This window comes from Pipistrellus hanaki (assembly GCF_964339955.1).
Source record: "Pipistrellus hanaki genome assembly, chromosome: 1".
Taxonomy (NCBI): Eukaryota; Metazoa; Chordata; class Mammalia; order Chiroptera; family Vespertilionidae; genus Pipistrellus; species Pipistrellus hanaki.
The window spans coordinates 207,360,211-207,381,214 of NC_140503.1; the positions used below are offsets into that span (position 1 = coordinate 207,360,211).

The 21,004-nt window shown below is 55.3% G+C and overlaps 1 protein-coding gene across 1 annotated transcript; it reads right to left on the reverse strand.

Moving 5' to 3' along the window:
- Positions 1–2,447: 2,447 nt before the first annotated feature.
- On the reverse strand, positions 2,448–19,534 carry OTOP1 (otopetrin 1; the record flags this gene model as incomplete). The annotated part of the gene is made up of 6 exons (XM_084899058.1): positions 2,448–2,729; positions 4,236–5,143; positions 6,258–6,388; positions 7,906–7,964; positions 8,386–8,518; positions 19,119–19,534. The coding sequence occupies 6 exons, from the start codon at positions 19,532–19,534 to the stop codon at positions 2,559–2,561; spliced, it is 1,818 nt and encodes a 605-aa protein (XP_084755184.1). The 3' UTR covers positions 2,448–2,558.
- Positions 19,535–21,004: the final 1,470 nt, after the last annotated feature.

The following is a 21,004-nucleotide window of genomic DNA, read 5'->3' on the forward strand; positions in this document are numbered from 1 at the left end:
AGAAGCCAGTCCCAGCATGTCAGCAGGGTTGAATCATCTGGAAATGGCTGAGGGCATTTCCCCAAACCTGAAAAGGATGCATAAATTGATGGCTGCCAGACAGCAAAGGATATCTTAATCTACATGTTATTGTCTCCTCTTGGCCAAGCACCTGAACAGCCCTAGGCAATTCACCAATCTGACAATGGATTCTGTGTGTTTCAATCCCTGGCCTTTGAAGTGTATATCTACCTTGCCTTAGGACAATTTGTGTTAACAAAAAGCAAGGGGTCCTGAGACAAGGGAGCATTTAGATCCTTTAGCTAAGTCTTCTCTGGCTCCCCAAAATGCCTTCCAAAATTATGTTTTGTCTCTGGACTCTTATTTAATTTACACACAGTGTTTCTCCAGATTCCTGGACCCTTCTAGATGTTGGATCAAGAACCCTGGCACTTCTGAGCATTAAAACACTGCACTCACCACTCACCCTCCTGGTGCTCCCCTTGGGCCTGCTCTCAGGGAGAGCGAAGGTCACAATCATTCCCATCAGACCCAGGAAAGTGCCATCCCTGCCACCCTCAAGCTGGGGACTTTCCTCACCCAAGGACATCCTGCACCCACCATCCTCCTCCAACAGCTGGTGTTTCTGCCCAGGCTGTGGAAGAGCATGACCAGCAGGTCAAAATATTTTTTAAAAAGGCAAGTTACATGCAAATTTAATAAATATAAAAACAATCTGTGTGTGTGTGTGTGCATTAATAGTTAACTAGGTGCTCAAGATTAACAGCAATTACCTCTATATCACAATTTACCTCTTTTAAAAAAAAAAAGTTTTATTGATTTTAGAGAGGATGGGAGAGAGAGAGGGAGAACTATCAATGATGAGAGAGAATCATTGATCGGCTGCCTCCTGCATGCCCCCTACTGGGGATCAAGCTCACAGTCCTGGCATGTACCCTGACTGGGAACCAAACCTTGACCACCTGGTTCATAGGCTGATGCTCAACCACTGAGCCACACAGGCAGGGCTATATCACAATCTCTCAATCTCAGCACTATTAACATTTGGGGCCTGATAACTCTGTGGTGGGGGCTCATTTGTGAATTGCAGAACTTCAGCAACACTCCAGCCCTCTACCCACTAGATGCCAGAGACACCCCCTAATGGTAGCCATGGAAACATCTGCAAACACCGCTGTAGGTCCCTAGGGAACAGGTTGTGGCAGCTGGAGAGCCACCGCCCTCGGTGATGTTTCCCTTTGTTTGTAGCATATCTGCCCGTTTTTAGTTGTGTGTGTTTTCATAAAATAAACACAACGTACTTTAATCCTGTAAAAACAAATCAGTGTTTCTTAATGTCCCATTGCCTGTGCTGTCAAAAAACAACAACAACACTCAGATGAAAAGATGTTAGTATTTATAACAAGTAAACTAACTTTATTATGATTTTAAGATGAGTATAAAAAAAACACATACAAAGGCCTCCTAATTGTCCGTATTCCTCACAAGGCTTTCCGATAGCCGCAACCTTTAGCCGAGGCATTCTGAGCGTAAGCACACATCTTCACGGAGAATTCTAAATGTAGATAAGGCTTTACACATATGGTTAGTCACCACAGAGTAGCTCATAAAAGCAAAAAGTTATAGACACTAAAGCCAGCACTAGGAAACCAAGCCAGGCATAGCACATCCCCTGGGCAGACTGTAACACAGCACTCACATGACACTTACAGGGCGTGGGTAGCAACGGAGGGAGGTCTATGGCAGACCGCAACGTGGGGGAAATGCGCACAAAATGGGCGCTGTCATGGCACTGTCACGGCGTCACGGGCGAGTGCGACAGTGGCGGCAATGACAAGCACCGCAGCATCCACCGCTAAAAGGCGCACACCACGATGGCAGAGCGGCTGTCTGCTTACCAGCGGCATTCTGGGGGATTCTTGTCTCCCTGGTCTCCGGGACTGTCCGAACATTCTTACCATGAGAGAGAACACAGAAAAGTCCGCATTTTTAAAAAACTTCAAAATGATCACAAATGAAAAAGGCTCAGGTAAGAAATGGGTCTTTAGATGGATCAACGCACAAATTTCCATCCAAACCATAGAAATAACTTTGTTAAAAAATTAAGCACAGGCGGACAGTACAATACATACTAAATGTGATCGTATCAACATTCGCCAGCTCCGGGGAGGGCGCCGTTTATGGGGTGACTCGCCGACGCAGACGGTAGTGAGAGGCTAAACGCAGTCACATGATGAATTGCAAACACGAGGTGGTTTTTATGAAAAATAAACGGGATAAACAGTTTTCCAACCCAGGATCCCATTCTTCAAAAACAGAGGCTCCGTTTGGAAGGAGATAAAATGGGCTTTGACTAGAATGCACGGACAGGGACGGGTTTCAGCCGCCTCATCGATTCTGGCCTCACTTGTTGACATTCTCCCGGGAAGATGCGCCGTCCAGCCCCCAGGGCACAACCCGGGCGGACAAAAGGCAGCCTGGCATCTGTGAGGCGATGTTTGCCCAGCCTGGCCGCCCAGGTGGCTCCGGGGAGCGCCCGCCTTTCATGTGCACGCACACTAGATCTTACAATAGACCTCGAAGAGGGAGGCAGCTGCGTGCATCCGGTAGAAAATGGAGAAGGGCATGGCCAGGTTGACCACGATGATCCAGGGCTCGAAGCCAAAGACGATTTCCTCCAGGCCGTTGTCGTACTCGGGCCGGCAGCCGAAGGCGGGAGGGATCCACAGCTGCAAGAGAAGGGAGACTGTCCTGGCTGCCGCCGCCAAGGAGACCCCCAGCCAATCCCCAGGGCTGTGCGGTCCCCAATGTGCCTTCCTTTCCCGAGTCTTCAGGGCTTGCCTCCTGCCTCTCTCTCTATCAGGGACCACCTGGCTTCCCTCTGCTACATCCTACCTTCCTCTAAGCCCTGAGACACCACCTCTCCCAGGAAGCCCTCCTGGATGGAACCAGCCTGGGCAGGAACTCCCTCTGTGCTTCCTGCACCCCCAGGGTTTACCTACAGCCAAGGTCGCCTGCGGGCTACACCCACCTGCACGTACCTACACCGGTGCCTGGAGCCCTCGGCCACACGGTCTGGGCTGTGAGTTCTGTGGTGTCCTCGCTGACCTGACCTTGGCTTAGAGAGCAGCCCAGACCTGCCGGCATCCCCCTGGTGGGGGGGGGGGGGGGGGGAGGGGTGGAGCTAGACCTGAGTTCATGCTACTTATGCTACTTCAAGCCTCAGTTTCCTCCCCTGGAAGATGGGAACACTAACCCTTGTCTCAGAGGGCTCCGATGGGAATACAGTGGCAACTAATCTGCAAAACTTATTATCTCTGTTGCCCGTGGAACCTACACACTGGCCCCCTCCTCAGAGTCCCTGTCCCTGTTCCTCTGCCTCCCTTAAATGCCAGGCTGCGGTCCACTGCTCCGCCACACCGCTCCCTCTGAGCTCTCCCTCCCTCTGCACACCGCTCCCTCTGAGCTCTCCCTCCCTCTGCACACCGCTCCCTCTGAGCTCTCCCTCCCTCTGCCCCCTCCCTCTGAGCTCCCCCTCCCTCTGCACACCGCTCCCTCTGAGCTCTCCCTCCCTCTGCCCTGCTCCCTCTGAGCTCTCCCTCCCTCTGCCCCCTACCTCTGAGCCCTCCCTCCCTCTGCCCTGCTCCCTCTGCAGCTCCCCCTCCCTCTGCACACTGCTCCCTCTGAGCTCTCCCTCCCTCTGCACACCGCTCCCTCTGCAGCTCCCCCTCCCACGCGGTGCGGACAGCCTCTCCGATGACCCCCAGGACCCCCCTCCTGGAGCCCTGCCCCCTCGTGTCCTGCTGAACCTAGGAGCTCGCTTCCGACAAACAGAATAGGACAAAGTGAGGGGATGTCCCTGCTGGGATTAGGTTGCAAGGACCCTGCGACCCACCTCGCTCATCCCCTCTCACAAGAGAGGAAGCAGCTGCCACGTGGTGAGCTGCCCACGAGAGGCCACGTGGCCACACAGGTGGGCTGGAAGCCGGCCCCCTCCCACCCCACAGTCAGCCTAGAAATGACTGCAGCCCGGCCGGCAGCTGGCCTGCCCCTGTGAGGGGCCCCGAACAGAGGAGCCCAGCCAGGCTTGGATTCCTGACCCCGAGACACCCTGAAAACTAACGTGGGTGCGTTTATGTTGCCGAGTGTGGGGGCCGTTTCGCACCCAGCGGTGGGTTCTAGAGAAGCGGGGGGTGCAGGGCCGGGGGGCGGAGGGGGGGAGGGAAGCAGATTACCGAGATGTTGCAGAGGAACAGGAAGGCTGCGATGTTCCTCAGGAGGCTCCTCTGGGGGCGGCCCTGCACGAGGCGGGGGGCCCGGGCCCCGGCCCAGCTCGGCTGCGCGTCCCCTGGGCCGCTGGCTTCCCTCAGGCACAGACTTCCGATGGCTGCAGGGGGCCTCTGGCTGCCCAGGTCCAGGGCCGCGGAGTCACTCTTGAGGCGGGAAGGGGCCAGGGGTGCGTGGCCGCCGTTGCAGACCACGGCTACCCGCAGGGCCTCGGCGTCCTCGCGGGGCGGGCCGGGCGCCCGGTGCGCGGCCTCGATGATGAACAGGTTCTGGACGTACTTCTCGGCGATGACCAGGACGGAGTAGGGCAGGTTGTACCAGGTGTAGGCGGGCCGGGCCTCGGCGCAGAGGATGGCCAGGAGCGAGCCCCAGGACAGCAGCCAGGAGCCCGAGGCCGTGCCCACCAGGAGGTCGGCGTCCAGCTTGCGGGCCGGGTTCCTGGACTCGTCCAGCGACGGCCCGTCCAGCCGGTAGAGCCGGAGGCCAGCCAGCCCCGCGGCCCCCATGAGCGCCAGCAGGGCGCTGGCGTACAGGTAGAAGAGGATGAGCGCGGACTCGCTCTTGGTCTTGGAGCGGCCGATGCGGACCAGGTACACGGCCACCACCGCGATGGTGGCCGCCAGCACCGCCAGGCCCAGGCCCGAGCCCGCCGCCACCCCCCGGAACCGGAACCGCATCTTGCGGTGCTGCGGGCCATCCACGCTGCGCCCGATGTTCTTCCACAGCACGTAGAGCATGGTGGACGCCAGGATCTGGTACTCGATGTTGAAAGGGTAGAGGTAGTAGATGCCGTGGGAGATGGCGGCGCAGAGGGCCGGCGGGGAGCAGTTGCAGGGCGGCGTGTGGTCATCCAGCTCTGGGGAGAGAGGGGCCCAGGGCGTGGACAAGCCGAAGGCAGTGTTGCTGCAGGCATGCCCGCGTGGATTTCCCCGGGGAATTAATGATAGATCCTCCCTTCCTCCAACTGATGGCCAGACGTAAAACTCCACCTGCAGCCGGACATTCCTGAGCACTGAACCACCCATCAGCACCTGCCAAATACCCTAAGCCCCGACTCCTAAGTCCCTAGGTCCCTAATCATAGGCCTTACATGAAGCCACCAATCAGCGTGTGCTGAGTGCCCTAAGCCCCATCCCCTCTCCTCCCCTTAAAAGGTGCTTGTAGCTGAGACCCGTTTGGCTCAGTGGATAGAGTGTCAGCTTGTGGACTGAAAGGTCCCAGGTTCGATTCTGGTCAAGGGCATGTACCTTGGTTGCGGGCACATTCCCAGTAGCGGGTGTGCAAGAGGCAGCTGATCGATGATTCTCTCATCGATGTTTCTAACTCTCTATCCCTCTCTCTTCCTCTCTGTAAAAAATCAATAAAAGTATTAAATAATAATAAATAAATAAATAAATAAATAAATAAAACAAAGCTAACATTGTTGGGAACAAGACCCAAATACGGTCCCCAGTCCACCAGCCCTTCCGCTACCCCACATACCTCTCAACCACAGGGCCCAGGGCCAAAGCTAAAGTTCGTGGGAAGAACACAGACAGGTAATTAGTGCTGCGGGCTCTCCCACAGGAGCGAGGAGGAGCGAGGAGGACTGACATGACAAGCAATGTCGACCTCGATGCAAACTTCAAATGAACTAAAACCAATGAGCCCAAACCTGCCATTAGCTGGCCCTGGGTCTTCAAAAGCTATACTTTCTGCAGAAAGAACCAAAGGCTTGTCAGGGCTTAATTACACACAGGCAGACACTACCGCCCATCTCCCATGGTCATGCACAAAGCTGTGAGTTTCCATGCCAACCTGGGCCGTGCAGAGGGGGACCAGATGGCCACCCTGCGGTCTGACAAGCCCTGAGTCACGGAGGAACCCTCTCATTACACTCAGCGCCCCCACTCGGGGACCGGCAGGCAGACTCGGGGGCGGGGGCGGGGGCTGTCTGCAGGCCTCCTGGGCGCGGCCACACACGCACTCACCGATGGTGATGTTGCCGAAGCCCAGGGTGATGAGCCTCTCCTTGTGCTCATTCAGCTGGTGCTTCGACTCGTTCAGGACGCTGTTGGCCCACAGGAGCAGGTTAGTGAACACCGAGTGGATCACCCCGAACCTGCAAAACACACGGCCTTTGCATACACACGTGTGTGCACACACACGCCGCACACGCACACGCACACGCACACACGGGGGCCTCCGTCTGAGCCATGATCCTGGTTTCATCTGGCAGCTCGGTCCCTGGGGGGGTCCTCTGACTAGCTGGGAGGAGCAGTTCCACAAGAACTACCCAAACCACCGCCTTGGCATTCTGCCTCAACCTTGAACCTGCCAGTCCTCAACTCACTGTCTCTGGGACAAAAAGAAACTGGGTGTTGGTGTCAGGGACGTAGGGACAAGAGTTTGTTGGAAGCAGGCTATGAACCCTACGATGCCCCAGGCCCTTTCTCCTAGAGGGGAAGAGGAGAGAGCAACGAGGGGACGATGGCAGGGCTGCAGCAGATGTCAGGAGAGCGGGGACCACCACTGTTGTTGGTTGGCCAACTCAATAATCATCGTCCGCCCCCTCTGCCTCACCACCTACCCCTGACCACACTGAGCCAAGCCCAAGACCTGCTGTCTGTCTCCCTCCCTTGCAGCTAGACTCAGCAACGGTGGCCGTGGGAAGAAAGGTACTAAAAGCATTTATCTTTAATAAGCATAAGAAAATCAGGCTTGCCGAAACCAGTTTGGCTCAATAGATAGAGCAGCATTTTTCAACCGCTGTTCCGCGGCACACTAGTGTGCCGCGAGATGTTGCCTGGTGTGCCGTAGGTGCAGACAAGACAAGAATTTTATAATTTTTCACTATTTTGTTTACTTAATATTTCATAATAAAGTAATTATAAAATACTTTCTTTGTGTTTATTTGATTCCTATTCAAGAGAATTACTTTATATATAGTCAATATAGGCACAGAGTTAAATTTTTTAACATTTTCTAATGGTGGTGTGCCTCGTAATTTTTTTCATGAAACAAGTGTGCCTTTGCCCAAAAAAGGTTGAAAAACACTGAGATAGAGCATCGGCCTGCAGACTGAAGGGTCCTCGGTTTGATTCCGATCAAGGGCATGTACCTTGGTTGCGCGCACATCCCCAATAGGGGATGTGCAAGAGGCAGCTGATAGATAATTTTCTCTCATCAATGTTTCTAACTCTCTATCCCTCTCCCTTCCTCTCTGTAAAAAAGTCAATAAAATATATTTAAAAACATAAATAAAATAAAAAATAAACAAAATCAGCAAGCCCGGCCGGCCTGGCTCAGTGGTTGAGCATGGATCTATGAACCAGGAGGTCACGGTTCCATTCCTGGTCAGGACACAGGCCTGGGTTGCAGGCTTGATCCCCAGTAGGGAGCGTGCAGGAGGCAGCTGGTCCATGATTCTCATCACTGATGTGTGTGTCGCTCTCCCTGTCCCTGCAGGAAGGGCCTGAGGGTCAGAGGGCCTCCTCCCGGCCCGGAGCAAAGGCTCTGCTTGTTGGGACGGAGGGACGTTGGTCTCGGGTGAGTAACCCAGCAGGAGAGCACTGGAGGGTTCTGCTTGCTCTGAAGGAACCCCTGGTTCAACATGCAAAGCAGTGGTCCCGGGTTTACCTTTCCAGGGTTTTGAAAGACTGGATGATGTCCTTGGCGTGTCCCCAGAGAAAGTACACCTAGACAGGAACAAACGAGAGAGGCCGCCTCAGTGGGGACCATCGCCATGCCTGCACACTCCAGAGGCTCTAAAACTCGGGGGGGAGGGGCGTGAATGCTGGGGCAGCCGTGGCCTCCGGGGGCAGAGCCCTTCCTAGTGGGCCCCCCCCCCGCCCGGGGGCGGGGTGAGACCCAGAGGGGGCCTCCAGGTTTGGGAGGAGAAGGTGGCGCCGTAACTGAGGATGTTGCATGAACGCTCGTCCTCGCCCCGTTAACCTGCTCCCGCCACCCGGTGAACAGCTCCTGCCCCGGCGTCCAGAGCCAAGGTCAAGTGCTTCGCGTGAGAAGCAGCCTTGATTCGGGCCAGTCATTACACGTGGCCACATGGGCCCCGTTGAGGACACCCGGGACCCAGAGGCAGCCTCGCGAACAGCGGCATACCTGTACCAGCGTGTGCACCGCGTGGGTGACGGGGAACACACCCTCGGTGGCGGACAAGCAGGCAGAAAACCCGATGAAGTAGCCGATTTTGAGGCATCCGAGGATGACGGTGATGACGGCAAACAAGGTGATGCTGCCTGCAGGGGCGAGGGGCGGGAACACGCAGACAGGGTCACTGTCCCTGACAGCATTTCACAGCAGATCACAGCAAACCCTCACGCGTGTGCTCAAATGACCTCCCACCAGGGCGACGAGACCACCCGCTGGAGAAAGGACAGCCATTTCAACAGATGAGGGTGAGGAGGAAGAGACTTACTTTTCACAGATTGTGTCCAAAAGTTAACTCGGGGGCAATCTAAGATTTAAACACAGAACCTAGAGCTGGAAAACTCTGAGAAGGATGCATAGGGGGAAATCTGTATGATGTGGGACTTGGGGACCGTTTATCAACTATCACTCCAAAAGCACAGACGACAAAAGCACAAGTAGATAAACTGGGCCACATCGAAAGGAAAAGAAAAAGTTTGTACAACAGAGGACACCAGCCTTTGCTGGTCTGGCTCAGTGGATAGAGCGTTGGCCTATGGACTGAAGGGTCCTGGGTTCTATTCTGATCAAGGGCACATGCCTGGGTTGCAGGCTCAATCCCCAGTTGGGGGAGAGCAGGAGGCAGCCAACCAATGATTCTCTTTCATTGTTGATATTCTCTCTCTCTCTCTCTCTCTCTCTCTCTCTCTCTCTCTCCCCCCTTCCTCTCTGAAATCATTAAAAATATATATATTTTTAAAAAATAAAGGACACCATCAAATATTTATAAATCTTATCTGATATGGCGTTAGCATTCCAGAATCTACAAAGAACTCCGATTTAACGGCAACAAAAAAATATAAGCTAATTTAAAAATGAGCAAAGGACTTGAACAGACATTTCTCCAAAGGAAACAAATGGTGAATTAGCACGTGAAAAGATGCTCAACATCCCTCATCAGCAGGGAAGTGCAAATGACAACCAAGTCCCCTCCCCGGGGGCTTCTGAGAGGGATGGTGGGGGGGGGGGGTAGTTAGGGTTAGGGTTAGGGTTACTGGCCAGGCTGTGGGGAATTGGAACCCTGTGCATGCTGATGTGACTGTGAAGTGGTGCAGGCGCTTTAGAAAACAGTACGGCAGGTTCTCAAAAAAGTTGTATTTCTGGGTGACCCAGCAATTCCACCTCTGGGCACGCACCCACACACACCGGAGGCAAGGACGGGAAGAGAAGCTTCTGCTGCCGCGCTCCGGGAGCATCCCTCACAGCCGCCAAAGGCGGAGGAAGCACCCAGCTCCCACCAGCAGAGGACCGGGGCCAGAACGGGCTCTGTCCGCACGGCAGGGCCATCTGACACGGCCCACCACGTGCGAGAACCGTGAGGACGCCAGCCCGGTGAAACAGGCCACACCGTGTGCCTCCGCGGACCGCGGCTCCTGAGAGCAGTGCCGTTCACAGAGCGGCGGGGCGGGCGAGGAGGGAGGAGGGCAGCGTTGAGCGGGTGCCGTTTCGCAAGAGGAAAGCTCCGGAGATTAATTGCACAACGAGACTGTACCTAACACTCTCAACCGCACATTTAACATGATTACGTTGGCACACTTGGTCCTGTGCGTTTTACCACAATTAAGATAGTAGGCATAGTTAACAAGTTCTACTGTTGGCCTGACACTGGAAGACAGGTGCGTGCCCCGTGTATCCGTGTACCCACCCCATGCACATCGGGGTCTGACAAAAGACATACACCCAACAGGCTGGCGGAGTCAGCGGCAGGCCCCTGGAAGCTTCTCTCCCAAAATGATCCGTCTCAGAGTGTCACTGTTCTGTTCAAAATCCTCGGTTCTCTGGCCTAAAATCCTGTTCCCTAAAGAATTAAGGGCCCCACTGGCCTGGCTCAGTGGCTGAACATCAACCTATGATCCAGGAGGTCACAGTTCAATTCCAGGTCAGAGCACTTGCCCAGGTTATGGGCTCAGTCCTCAGTGTGGGGAGTGCAAGAGGCAGCCAATCAATGATTCTCTCATCATTGGTGTTTCTATCCCTCTCTTTCTCCCTCCCTTCTTCTCTGAAGAAGAAGAGGAAAGGAAGGAGGAGAAGGAGGAAAAGGAGGAAGAGGAAGAGGAGGAGGAAGAGGAAGAGGAGGAGGAAGGAAGGAAGAAGGGGGAGAAAGAGGAGGAGGAGGAGGATGAGCAGGTGGAGGAGGAAGAGGAGGAAGGAAAAAGAAGGCGGAGGAGGAGGAAGAGGAAGAGAATGAGGAGGAGGAGGAGGAGGAGGAGGAGGAGGAGGAAGGAAGAAGAAGGAGGAGGAGGAGGAGGAAGAGAATGAGGAGGAGGAGGAGGAGGAGGAGGAGGAAGGAAGAAGAAGGAGGAGGAAGAAGAAGAGGAAGAGAATGAGGAGGAGGAGGAGGAGGAGGAAGGAAGAAGAAGGAGGAGGAGGAGGAAGAGAATGAGGAGGAGGAGGAGGAGGAGGAGGAGGAGGAGGAGGAGGAGGAGGAGGAAGGCGAAGGTACAGAGGCCTACAGGAACTCACTGTCTCCGCAGCCCATCTACAAAACTGTTTTAAAATGGAAAGTATGTGTTTTCGGGGATAGGTTAGGGCTCCATGGCAGTGGCACGGAGGGGTCTGTGCTGCATGACGTGAAGAGAAGGAACTTTCTCCAATGTTCTACCAGTGTGGTTTTAGCCAAAAATAAAAACAAACAAAGAACATGCATATAACAGAGAGACTGGAAAGAAATGCACAAAAGACATGAACTAGAAACTTGCAACAAATGGAGCAATTAGCAAGAAAAACGTGGTGACTGATCACTGTCCGAGTTTCCGATCCCTCCTGGGGCCATCACTGAGCGCCGTTCACACATCCTCTCCCGCGGACGGAGGACACCGGATCGTGTGTGACATGCTTCAGGGCGTGAGAGAGCGAAGGGCAGGGGCCCTCACCGCCAGCGATAACATTACAGCCCCGCCGGGGAGCACCCCGCCCCCGCCGGGAGCAGTAATGCAATCGCCTGGCTCCTTGCCGCCGCTCAAAGCCATATAGAAACAATGCTAAGTCCCATTTCTTAAGTCCTGGAAAAACCCCGGTGAAACCAGAGCCTTTGGAAGAGGAGATTCAATCGCAGTGCTTTGAACTGGCTGGACAAACGCATACTAGTTTGTGTGGATTACAAAGAGACCGAGCAAGAGCAGGAGAGGCAGGTGGTTGGGGTGGCGAGGCACAGGCAGCCGCTATGGGGACCTGGTACCAGCTGAGTGAGCTCAGACAAGTCCCTTCCCTACTCCCAGTCTCGGTTTTCCTGTCCACAATGAGACTCGTCCACAGCGGCGGTTCTCAAACTGGATCCTACATCAGAATCACTGGGGCGGGAGGGGGAGGGTACAACACCCCCAGCTGGACTCCAACACACACACCCCACCCCGAGTTTCCGATTCACTGGGTTTGGCGAGGAGCCCCCAAATGTGCATCTCTAAGAAGCTGCCAGGTGGGGCTGATACTGGTGGTCTGGGACCCCACCCTGAGAACCACTAACCTACAACATCTCCGTCACTGGCATCTCAAGGGCTGTGATGAATAAATACATCAGGGACCTGCTCACACTCTCCAAGTCTTTTCTGCCTCCATCCCTTCACCACCCATGGGCTCATTCACCCATCTATTTATACAACAAATACTGTGCAGTAGGCCTTTGCCAGGGGCTCAAAGATAAACCAACAAGATTACAAGATTGCTGGGGAGACAAACATGCACAGGTGGAATGTTGCCCAAATTGGGGTGTGCACAGGGCAGAGGGATGAGCTGGCAGCAGGTGTCTGGTCTGCAGCCTGGGAAACTGGAGGCTGGGGGGATGGTGAAGCAGGTTAGTGGGGAAGGGAGCCCACAGCTAGGGAAGGACGGCAGCTCAAGGACCCTCCTCTTCCCACCAAGGCATCCTCACTTGTCAGGGCAAAAGATAGGAAGATATTTGAAGACATGCAAAATATAATTTGCTCAGCAGCTATTTGTCAAGAAACAACTATGGTCCAAGCACTGTCATGGGCACAGGGGATATAAGAAGGGCAATAAAAATTTAAAAAAAAATCCACTCCTGGCCAGTGTGGCTCAATGATCAGAGCATCTTCCCATGCACTGAAGTAGGGGTGTCGAACTCAATCAGAGAAGGGGCCAAAATCTAAAATCCAGCCTAAATCGCGGGCAGAATGGTTTACTGAACAGTCATAAACTGACAATATCATGAACTGACAGCGGATTGCAGTGATGACAGCGCGGTGCGGGCCACATTGCAAGGCCTGGTGGGCTGGATTTGGCCCGCGGGCCTTGTGTTTGACACATGTGCACTGAAGGGTCATGGGTTTGATTCCTGGTTAAGAGCATGGCATGTACCTGGGTTGCAGGTTCAATCCCTGGACTCTGTAAGGGCATGTGTGGGAGGCAACCAATGGATGCGCCATTTTCACATCAATGTTTCTCTCTCTCCCCCTTCCATCCCTTCCACTCTCTCTAAAAATCAATGCAAAAATTATTCTGGAGTGAGGATTAACAAAACAAAACAAAAAAAAGGGCCTGCCCTCAGTGAGTTTAACATTCTGGTAGGAAGACAGAAAACAAACAGATAAATGAATAGAGAAGAAGTGGCAGGATGTTCTAAGTACACGGAGAAAATAAGGGAACTGAGGGTGATGATGGGTGGTCAGAAAAACACATTCTGAGGGTCAGAGAAAAATGTCATCCCTGTAACTCGCCTGGCAAAGGGCTTTAACCAAACAACCAGTCCTCACAGTTAGGGAAGGTGAAGAGGAGAGGGAGCAATGGCGAGCAATACACTTGGCAAATTGGAGAGGCAGATGGATGTATAATGGAGGGAAGGAGAGAAGGAAAGAAAGGAGGGAGGGAGCAAAGGAGGAAGAGAGGAAAATGGATGATGGATGGATGATGGATGGATGATGGGTGATGAGGAGGGATGGATGGATGGATGGATGATGGATGATGGGTGATGAGGAGGGATGGATGGATGGATGGGTGGAGATAAGTAGATTAATAGAAGAGAAATAAGTAAGAGGCATTAAATCCAAAGGGATGAAGAGAGACTGTCTGGAAACATGTGATTGACGGGCTCGGTAGAGACTTGTGACACAGAACAAAGTTGGGTGGAACTGGGTGGGAAACAGAGCTTTTGCCTTTTAAAGGTCTCAGGGTGAAGAGATGGGGCCTGGGGGCCAGAGGAGCAAGCAGAGGGGAGTAGTGATTTCTGAAGGCCTATCTCATGGGTATAGAGCCGTCCTGCCCTGCCTGGGGGCCATGCTCTCAGCCGTCCTGTCACTGCCTGCACTGTCTGGGTAATCGAGATGCAGGGCCAGCCGTGCCTGCTCATCCACCCCTACAGCCCAGCCAGTGCCTGGCACCAAGTGGGGACCTAGTCCAGCGGGTGAACCAAAGCAGACCACAGGCTCTGCTCAGCCCCCGCGAGGTCGCCCCCACGCTGTGGGCGTGACTGCCTCTCTGCTGCCCTCTGCAAGCCCCTCCAGTCCTGCCGCTCGCCGGAGAAGACAGAGGCAAGATGAAGGTAGGACTGTGCCTTCTCTGTCACCCTTCATATCACACCCTCTGCCCCAAGCAAGGAGCGGGTTCCTCTTCTCTTTCTCACTCTGTCCCAATGTTGCCAGCAAGGGGCGCTCACCCCTCCTTCTCGGCCCTTTCGGCTTCCTGGTGCATGCTGGGAAAGCGCCCACCTCAAGAACTGCTGTGACACTGAGGACATTACAAGGTGGACAGGGGTGGAGGGGGATGGTGACTGGAGGGGGGGGTCCTTTTTGAGAGGCCAGAAAGGTCCCCTACCCTGGCCCTCCCTGTGACTATGCTAAAAGCCACAGGGCTGTGCACTCTAGTTGGGTGACTCATGGAGCTGGGGGGCTGTGTCTCAGTAAAGCTACTGCATACAGAGAATGGAGGGCTGCCCAGACACACGGATGCTACACCCCAGACAGAACAAAGAAGCAGGGCGTGTCTGGGAGGGGTTGCGTCTGCAAGAGAAGAGGCGTTCACAGTCAGATGAACATGCAGACCTAACGTTCAATTCTAGTCAAGGGCATGTACCTTGGTTGCGGGCACATCCACAGTAGAGAGTGTGCAGAAGTCAGCTGATTGATATTTCTAACTCTCTCTCTCTTCCTCTCTGTAAAAAAGCAATAAAATATTTTTTTTTAAAAAAAGATGAACATACGCCTCGAGGTGGGAAAGCACAGGGGCGCCCAGGCTCTGGTCATGAGCTTGCTGCTCCTCGTCCATCCTGGCTGCACTGCAGGCTGCAGGCTCCCTGAGCACTGGGACCCGTGCATCTGTGTCCTGTAGCCCTCGTCCCTGCCCCTCCACCCCGTCTTTGTCACCACGCCCACAGCGCCCGCCCTCCTCATACATGTTCTTTCTCACACATGTGACAGCACAGCCTGCTTCCTGAGCCCTCCACTGTGCTGTGGACCTCTGTCTCCACAGCCCCTACAGCCACCTCCCCACACCCCTGCCTCCAGCCCCAGCTGATTGTCTATCAGCAGCCACTCTGCCCTGCACGTCTAGTCCCTCGAGGGGCAATGAGCAGAGAGCTCCGAGCAGCCCACTTCCGGTAAGGCGCTGCACAGAGATGCAATGTGTGGTGTGCTCGTTTGAAGAAAAGCACTCTGTGTAAAGCCCACCTCACACAAGAATCCAATCTGAGGGTGAGTACTCACACACACACAAGAAAGAATTGCTGTGTGCCCTGGCTGGTTTGGCTCAACCGATAGAGCGTCGGCCTATGAACTAGAAGGTCCCAGGTTCGATTCCGGTCAAGGGCATATACATGGTTGCAGGCACATCCCCAGTGCGGGGAGTGCAGGAGGCAGCTGATTGATGTTTCTCTCTCATCGATGTTTCTAACTCTCTATCCCTCTCCCTTAAGCAATAAAATATATTTTAAAAAGTCAATGCAATAGAAATAAATTTAAAAAAAAATTGTTATGTCTAATAGCTGGGCCAATGCTCCCAATGTCCCGGCATTCCAAATGCACTCGATACCCATGGCTGTTCTTCTCCTTGTCAGTCCCACTGTTCTGTTAGTAACACTTCCCTGGGCTTCAGACAGGACAGAAACCAGTAATAAATAAATAAATAAATAAATAAATAAATAAATAAATAAATAAATAAAATAACAATAAAATAGCCCTGTCAGCATGGCTCAGTGGTTGAGCATCAACCCATGAACCAGGAGGTCAAGATTTGATTCCCAGTCAGGGTACATGCCAGGGTCACAGGCTCGCTCATGCAGGAGGCAGCCAATCCATGATTCTCTCTCCCAGGGATGTTTCTATCTCTCCTGCCACTCCCTTCCTCTCTTTCTCAAATCAATAAAAAAGAAGGGGAAAAAAGCATATATTTTCTAAAAAGAATCAATGACATACATTTTTTTTAAAAAGAGGGAACGTGGCAGGGCTGGTTATCCTCAAGGATATAATTTTTACTTTAAGATGGAACACCTCTGGGGTTTTGCCTACCTGTGTTCTAAGTTTGCAAACTCTCAGACCCTTGAGTAAAACTTCTGTGCTCAGCCGACTGACATTCTCACGGCCTCACACCCAGCAGGTGGAACAGGATATTTCCTGCTCAAGGCAAAGCCTTACAACTGAGACCCAAACACTTTCTCTGGGAAACCGCAGCACCGGCGGGCGGGCTGACGGCTGAGGCGGCCACAGCGGCCTGGGCAGAGCGCGGCCGGACCTGTCTTTCCAGCTCGGGCTCCAGGGAAACCTCGGACACAGGCTGAGGGCACTTCCCCTGGCACCATGGCCTCCGCCATTCTTGTGGGATAATTGGCCTCTCGCTTCTTTGATGAGCCACAGCTCTCTGAGGGGGATGGACGTGCTTTGCAAACTGCGTTCACGGGACACCTCCCAGCCCCTCCCTGAGAGGCGGCCGGGATTCTTATTTTACTGGTGAAGAAACCGGACTCAGAAAGGTGATGGCACCCTAGCCGGCTTGGCCCAGTGGATAGAGCCGACTGAAGGGTCCTGGGTTCAATTCCAGACAAGGGCATGTACCTGGGTTGCAGGCTCGATCCCTAGTAGGGGGCGTGCAGGAGGCAATCAATCAATGATCCTCTCTCATCATTGATGTTTCTATCTTTCTCTCCCTCTGCCTTTTTCTCTGAAATCACTAAAAATATATTTCTAAAAAATAAGAAGAGCCGAAACCGGTTTGGCTCAGTGGGTAGAGCGTCAGAAAAGTCCCAGGTTTGATTCCGATCAAGGGCATGTACTTTGGTTGTGGGCACATCTCCGGTAGGGGGTGTGCAGGAGGCAGCTGGTGGATGTTTCTCTCTCATCGATGTTTCTAACTCTCTATCCCTCTCCCTTCCTCTATGTGAAAAATCAATACAATATATTAAAAAGAAAAGAAGAAGAAAAAAAGAAAGGTGATGGTGATAGAGCCAGACAGCGAGCCCCGCCTTCCATGGCCAGTTCCATCTCCATGGTCCACACGCCTCATCCGAACGGTTATGTTATTTAATGTTGAGTGTCTAACATCCACCATTTAGTGAGCACCTACTGTGCACTCTTTCTCTCTCTATTGCCTCATTTTTCCTATCTCTGCTCAGTGTCCAATAGACAACTCACATGACAACACGGCCACCAGAGAAGCCCTGGCTCCACATTCTCCCTTCTGCTCCTCCCCGTCCTCCCACTCTTCCGAAATGCAGCACCATCTACCCGCTCAGCTCACCCAGGCCCTAGAGCTTGGAGCCTTCCGGAAGGAGGGAGAAAGCGAGAAAAAGGAGGGAGAAAGGAAGGAAGGGAGGAGAGAGCTTTGGTTGGGGAGGAGCGACAAAGAAAGGAAGGAATGCAGGTAGTGGGAGGAGAGAAGGAAAGAGAAAGGGAAGAACCGAAGAAGGGAGGAGGGAGGAAGGAGGAAGTGAGGGAGGGACAAAGAAAGGGTCCTTCCGCTACATGAAGCACAGGTCAAAAGCCTGTGTTTCTAATATTTGTTAGCCTGTGTAAGTCCATATCCTCAAAACAACATTTCACCTCTGTTTGTTTGTTTATTTGTTTGTTTGATACAGCGCCAGATCCCTGCCATTCACAGTCACAAAACCAAGACCTCCCTAACAGCCATTTTCAGATCAGGAGGTTGGGCCGCCCTGGAGCTGGGTCCAGTTCTCCCAAAGGCAAGATGAACTGCTAGTGGGCACAGTCCCTGAGCCTGAGAATCTAAAATCTCATCCGCATGACAGACACATCCGAGGAGTCATAGCACAAGGTAGAACCCGGCCAGGACCCGATGGCTCCCACAGAGAGCCGTGAGCTGTGGTGCCGTGGGAGTGAGCGGGCGGGGGAAGGGGGCATGGGGGCAGGCATTGGAAGGGAAGGAGGGTGGGAAGGAGGACAAATGAGTGCTGGGCCCCCACCTGTCACCGGCAGTCATTGGTTCTAAGTGTGATTTCCGGGCTGCACGGCTGGAACTGGGGGGTGGGCAGATTAAGGGGTGAAGCAAGGGCAGTGAAGGCGCACCCTCAGGGAGACTGAAACAGGAGCGCTCAGGGAGGTGTGCAGTGTGTGGACCTGCCTCCCTCGTGATGGTTGCTCAGACGCGGGCCTTCTCCACAGAGGCCCACGGCCTCCCCTGTGACCGCATGGTGTCTGCCTCCCTTCAGGGGCGGGAGCTCCTGGAGGATGGGGAGGGCTCCTCTCTGGATGAAGTTTCCATCGATATGTTGTGAGAACCCAGCAGGTGCTTCTACCCCCCACCGCCCCGGCCTTCACCTGCTCCTCATCCGCCCTTCATCCGCCCGCTGTGTTTTCCCAGCACCTGCTCTGTGCCGGGCCTGAATGGCCCAGGACTAAGAGACCAACACCATAGCCGCCCCCCACCCCCCTCAACCTCCCCATGGAGGGGATAAGAGTGTCAACAGGTAGAACAGTGTCCGCCCAGGGCACAGCCGGGGCGGGGGGGGGGTGCGGTCAGAATCCCAAAGGGGGTGGGAGGGGGGGTGGGGAGGTTGGGAACACATCACTGGGGAGGAAGGGCGAGGGGTGGGGGAAAGGGCATTCCATGAGGAGGGAACAGAATACGTGAAGTCATGGAAACGCAATATTATGGCAGACCTAAAAGCCTCTGAGACGGGAGCACCGTGTTAAAACTAAAGAGGCCAGCTGGGGCCCTGGTGGGTGTGGCCCAGTGGATAGAGCGTTGGTCTGCGGACTAGGAAGGGTCCTGGGTTCTATACTGGTCAAGGGCAGGGCATGTACCTCAGTTGCAGTTCTCTGGCCCGGGCCAGGTGCGTGCAGGAGGCACCTAATTGATGTGTCTCTCCCACATCAATGTCTCCCTCTTTCTCTCCCTCTCCTTTCCACTCTCTCTAAAAAGATCAATGGAAAAGTGTCCTCGGATGAGGATTAACCACATAATAATAATTAATAATAATTGTTGTTATTATTATTAATTATTATTGAATGCCAGGATGGGGAGTGTGGCGTCCATCCTAGGGTCAGTGGAAGCTCTGACAATGGGATGCAAGCTCTGACAATGAGGGTAGAGGGTGAGGCTACTGCAGCCATCCAGGCTTCGCCAAGAAAGGAGAGGGCCGGAGGGCAGGCTGGGAGAGCCAGGAAAGACGCACAGAGGACGGAGACCGAGAAGAGAAGCAGACTGAGGAGAGAACAGAGTGGCCTGGCTGCAGTCCCCTCCCGCACTCACCGCGGAGCCAGCGCGCGCCGGCGTGCGTGTCCTTGGGGCGGGCGCGGCGGCGGGCGGCGCGGCCCACGGACCACAGCATCCACAGCAGCTGCAGCAGCATGAGCGCCGTCAGCGCGCCCAGCAGGAGGCTCTTGCCCACGCCCGCGGCGTGCACGGCCCAGGCCAGCAGCAGCAGCAGCCCCGCCACGAACACGTTCAGCCCGTACTGGCTGCTGCGCGCCTCGGCCAGCTTCTGCGGGACGCCGCCGGGGGCGCCCCGCCGCGGGCCCGGGGACCCCGGGGACCCCGGGAGCCCCAGGGAGCCGGGGGCCAGGGTCTGAGGCTGCGGGCAGAGCGCGGGCTCCGACGGCCCTCGGTCCGGGGCGCTCCGGGCCGCCCGGGGAGAGGGCGGCGCCCCCGGACCCTCGGGCATCCTGGAGCGGCCCGCGGAGTCCAGTCTGGAGAGGCTGCCCCGGTCTCCACCTGCCCCCCTGACTTAGCTCGCCCCGACGCCTTGTTCCAATCCCACCCCCAGACGCCCTGTTCCAGTCCCACCTCCCGGCACCCTCCTATGCCCGCTTCCCTCTCCCGCCCCAGGCCAGGCACCACCGCCCCCGGGCGCACAGGGCCGATCTGGCCACTCCGCTCCCGGCGCGCACCGCCCACTTCCCCTCGCCCCGCGGTGCTGGGGCTCCCTCCCTTCCTCTCTCCCTCTTCCTTCCCTCCTTCCTTCCCTCCCTCCCTCCCACCCTCCGCGACCCACGCGGCCGCTCCCGCCCCTGATGCCCCGGACCTCAGGCAGCCCTGCCCCGACGTCCGCCCGCGTCCTCCAGCTCCGTCCCAGGCGCCCGGCCCCCAGGCGAGCGACAGGAGCTTCCCGGCTCCTGCGGTGGGCGTGGGGGCCAGGGGTCCCCTGAGCCAGCTCCGGGGATGGGAGGGGCGCGGGGGCGTGGCTGCGGCCCCCGGAGCTCTGGGATCCGCCGGTGCGGGCGCTGTCCCAGGCTCCCCCTGAGGTCCAGGGGAGCCTGGACGTAAATGTCAGTCCGTCTGTCCTTTCCCTGCTGGTTTCTGCGTACGTTTGCTCTGTGCGGGCCTCTCCATCAGGCTGGCAGCTCCCCAGGCTGTTGCTGGTCCCTACATCTATGTCGCTGGTCCCTACATCGATGAATAGGGGGAGGGTGTGTCTTTCTGAGTCTCAGTCCGGCTGGTGTCCCCATGTCTGCAAGGAGCCACTTCCCAAGCAAAGGCGCTCTCTTTCCCTCCCAAGAGAGATGGGGAGCTACTTCTGGAGCTGAGGGTGGGGTGGGGTGGGGTGGCCGGGGTCCTTGATTGTCCTTTCAAAAAGGGCCCAGACCCCCTCCCTCAGACCCTCAGTCTGCTCCAAGCCCACGCAGTCCTCCTGAATGGCCCGCTAAGATGCCGCTACGAGGTCCTGGGGACCGGCCGGGGGCCAGCCACCTGCCGGGTGAGGCAGGGCCCGCCCCTGGGTTAAGGCTCTGTTGTTGCCGTTCCTTTTGCAGTGGATGCAGCAAAGTACACAGCCAGTTCCGGCGGGCAGAAGCTCCTGGCTGCGGGAGCCCTGGGCCAGGAGGGAGCTAGCCTGGGGGCTTGGCCTTGCCTGCCTTTTTTTCCAGTTGGTTCATACATCCATGTAGTCAGCATTTCTTCAGCTCTGCATCATTGGCCAGGCTCTGCTCTGGGCTGGGGACGGGCTGTGAGCTGACATTCTGGTAGAGACACGTTCAATGGGCAAGTATCTGTGGAGGCCTCCCTGCCTAAGGAGCTCATGGCTTTGGGTGAGACAAGCCAGCAGCCCGTGGGCAGGGCTGCCTGGAGGGGATGCTTGGGGAAGCCCAGGTCTGCCACGCAGGGTGAGGGGTTCTCAGAGGAGGCAGCACCTCTG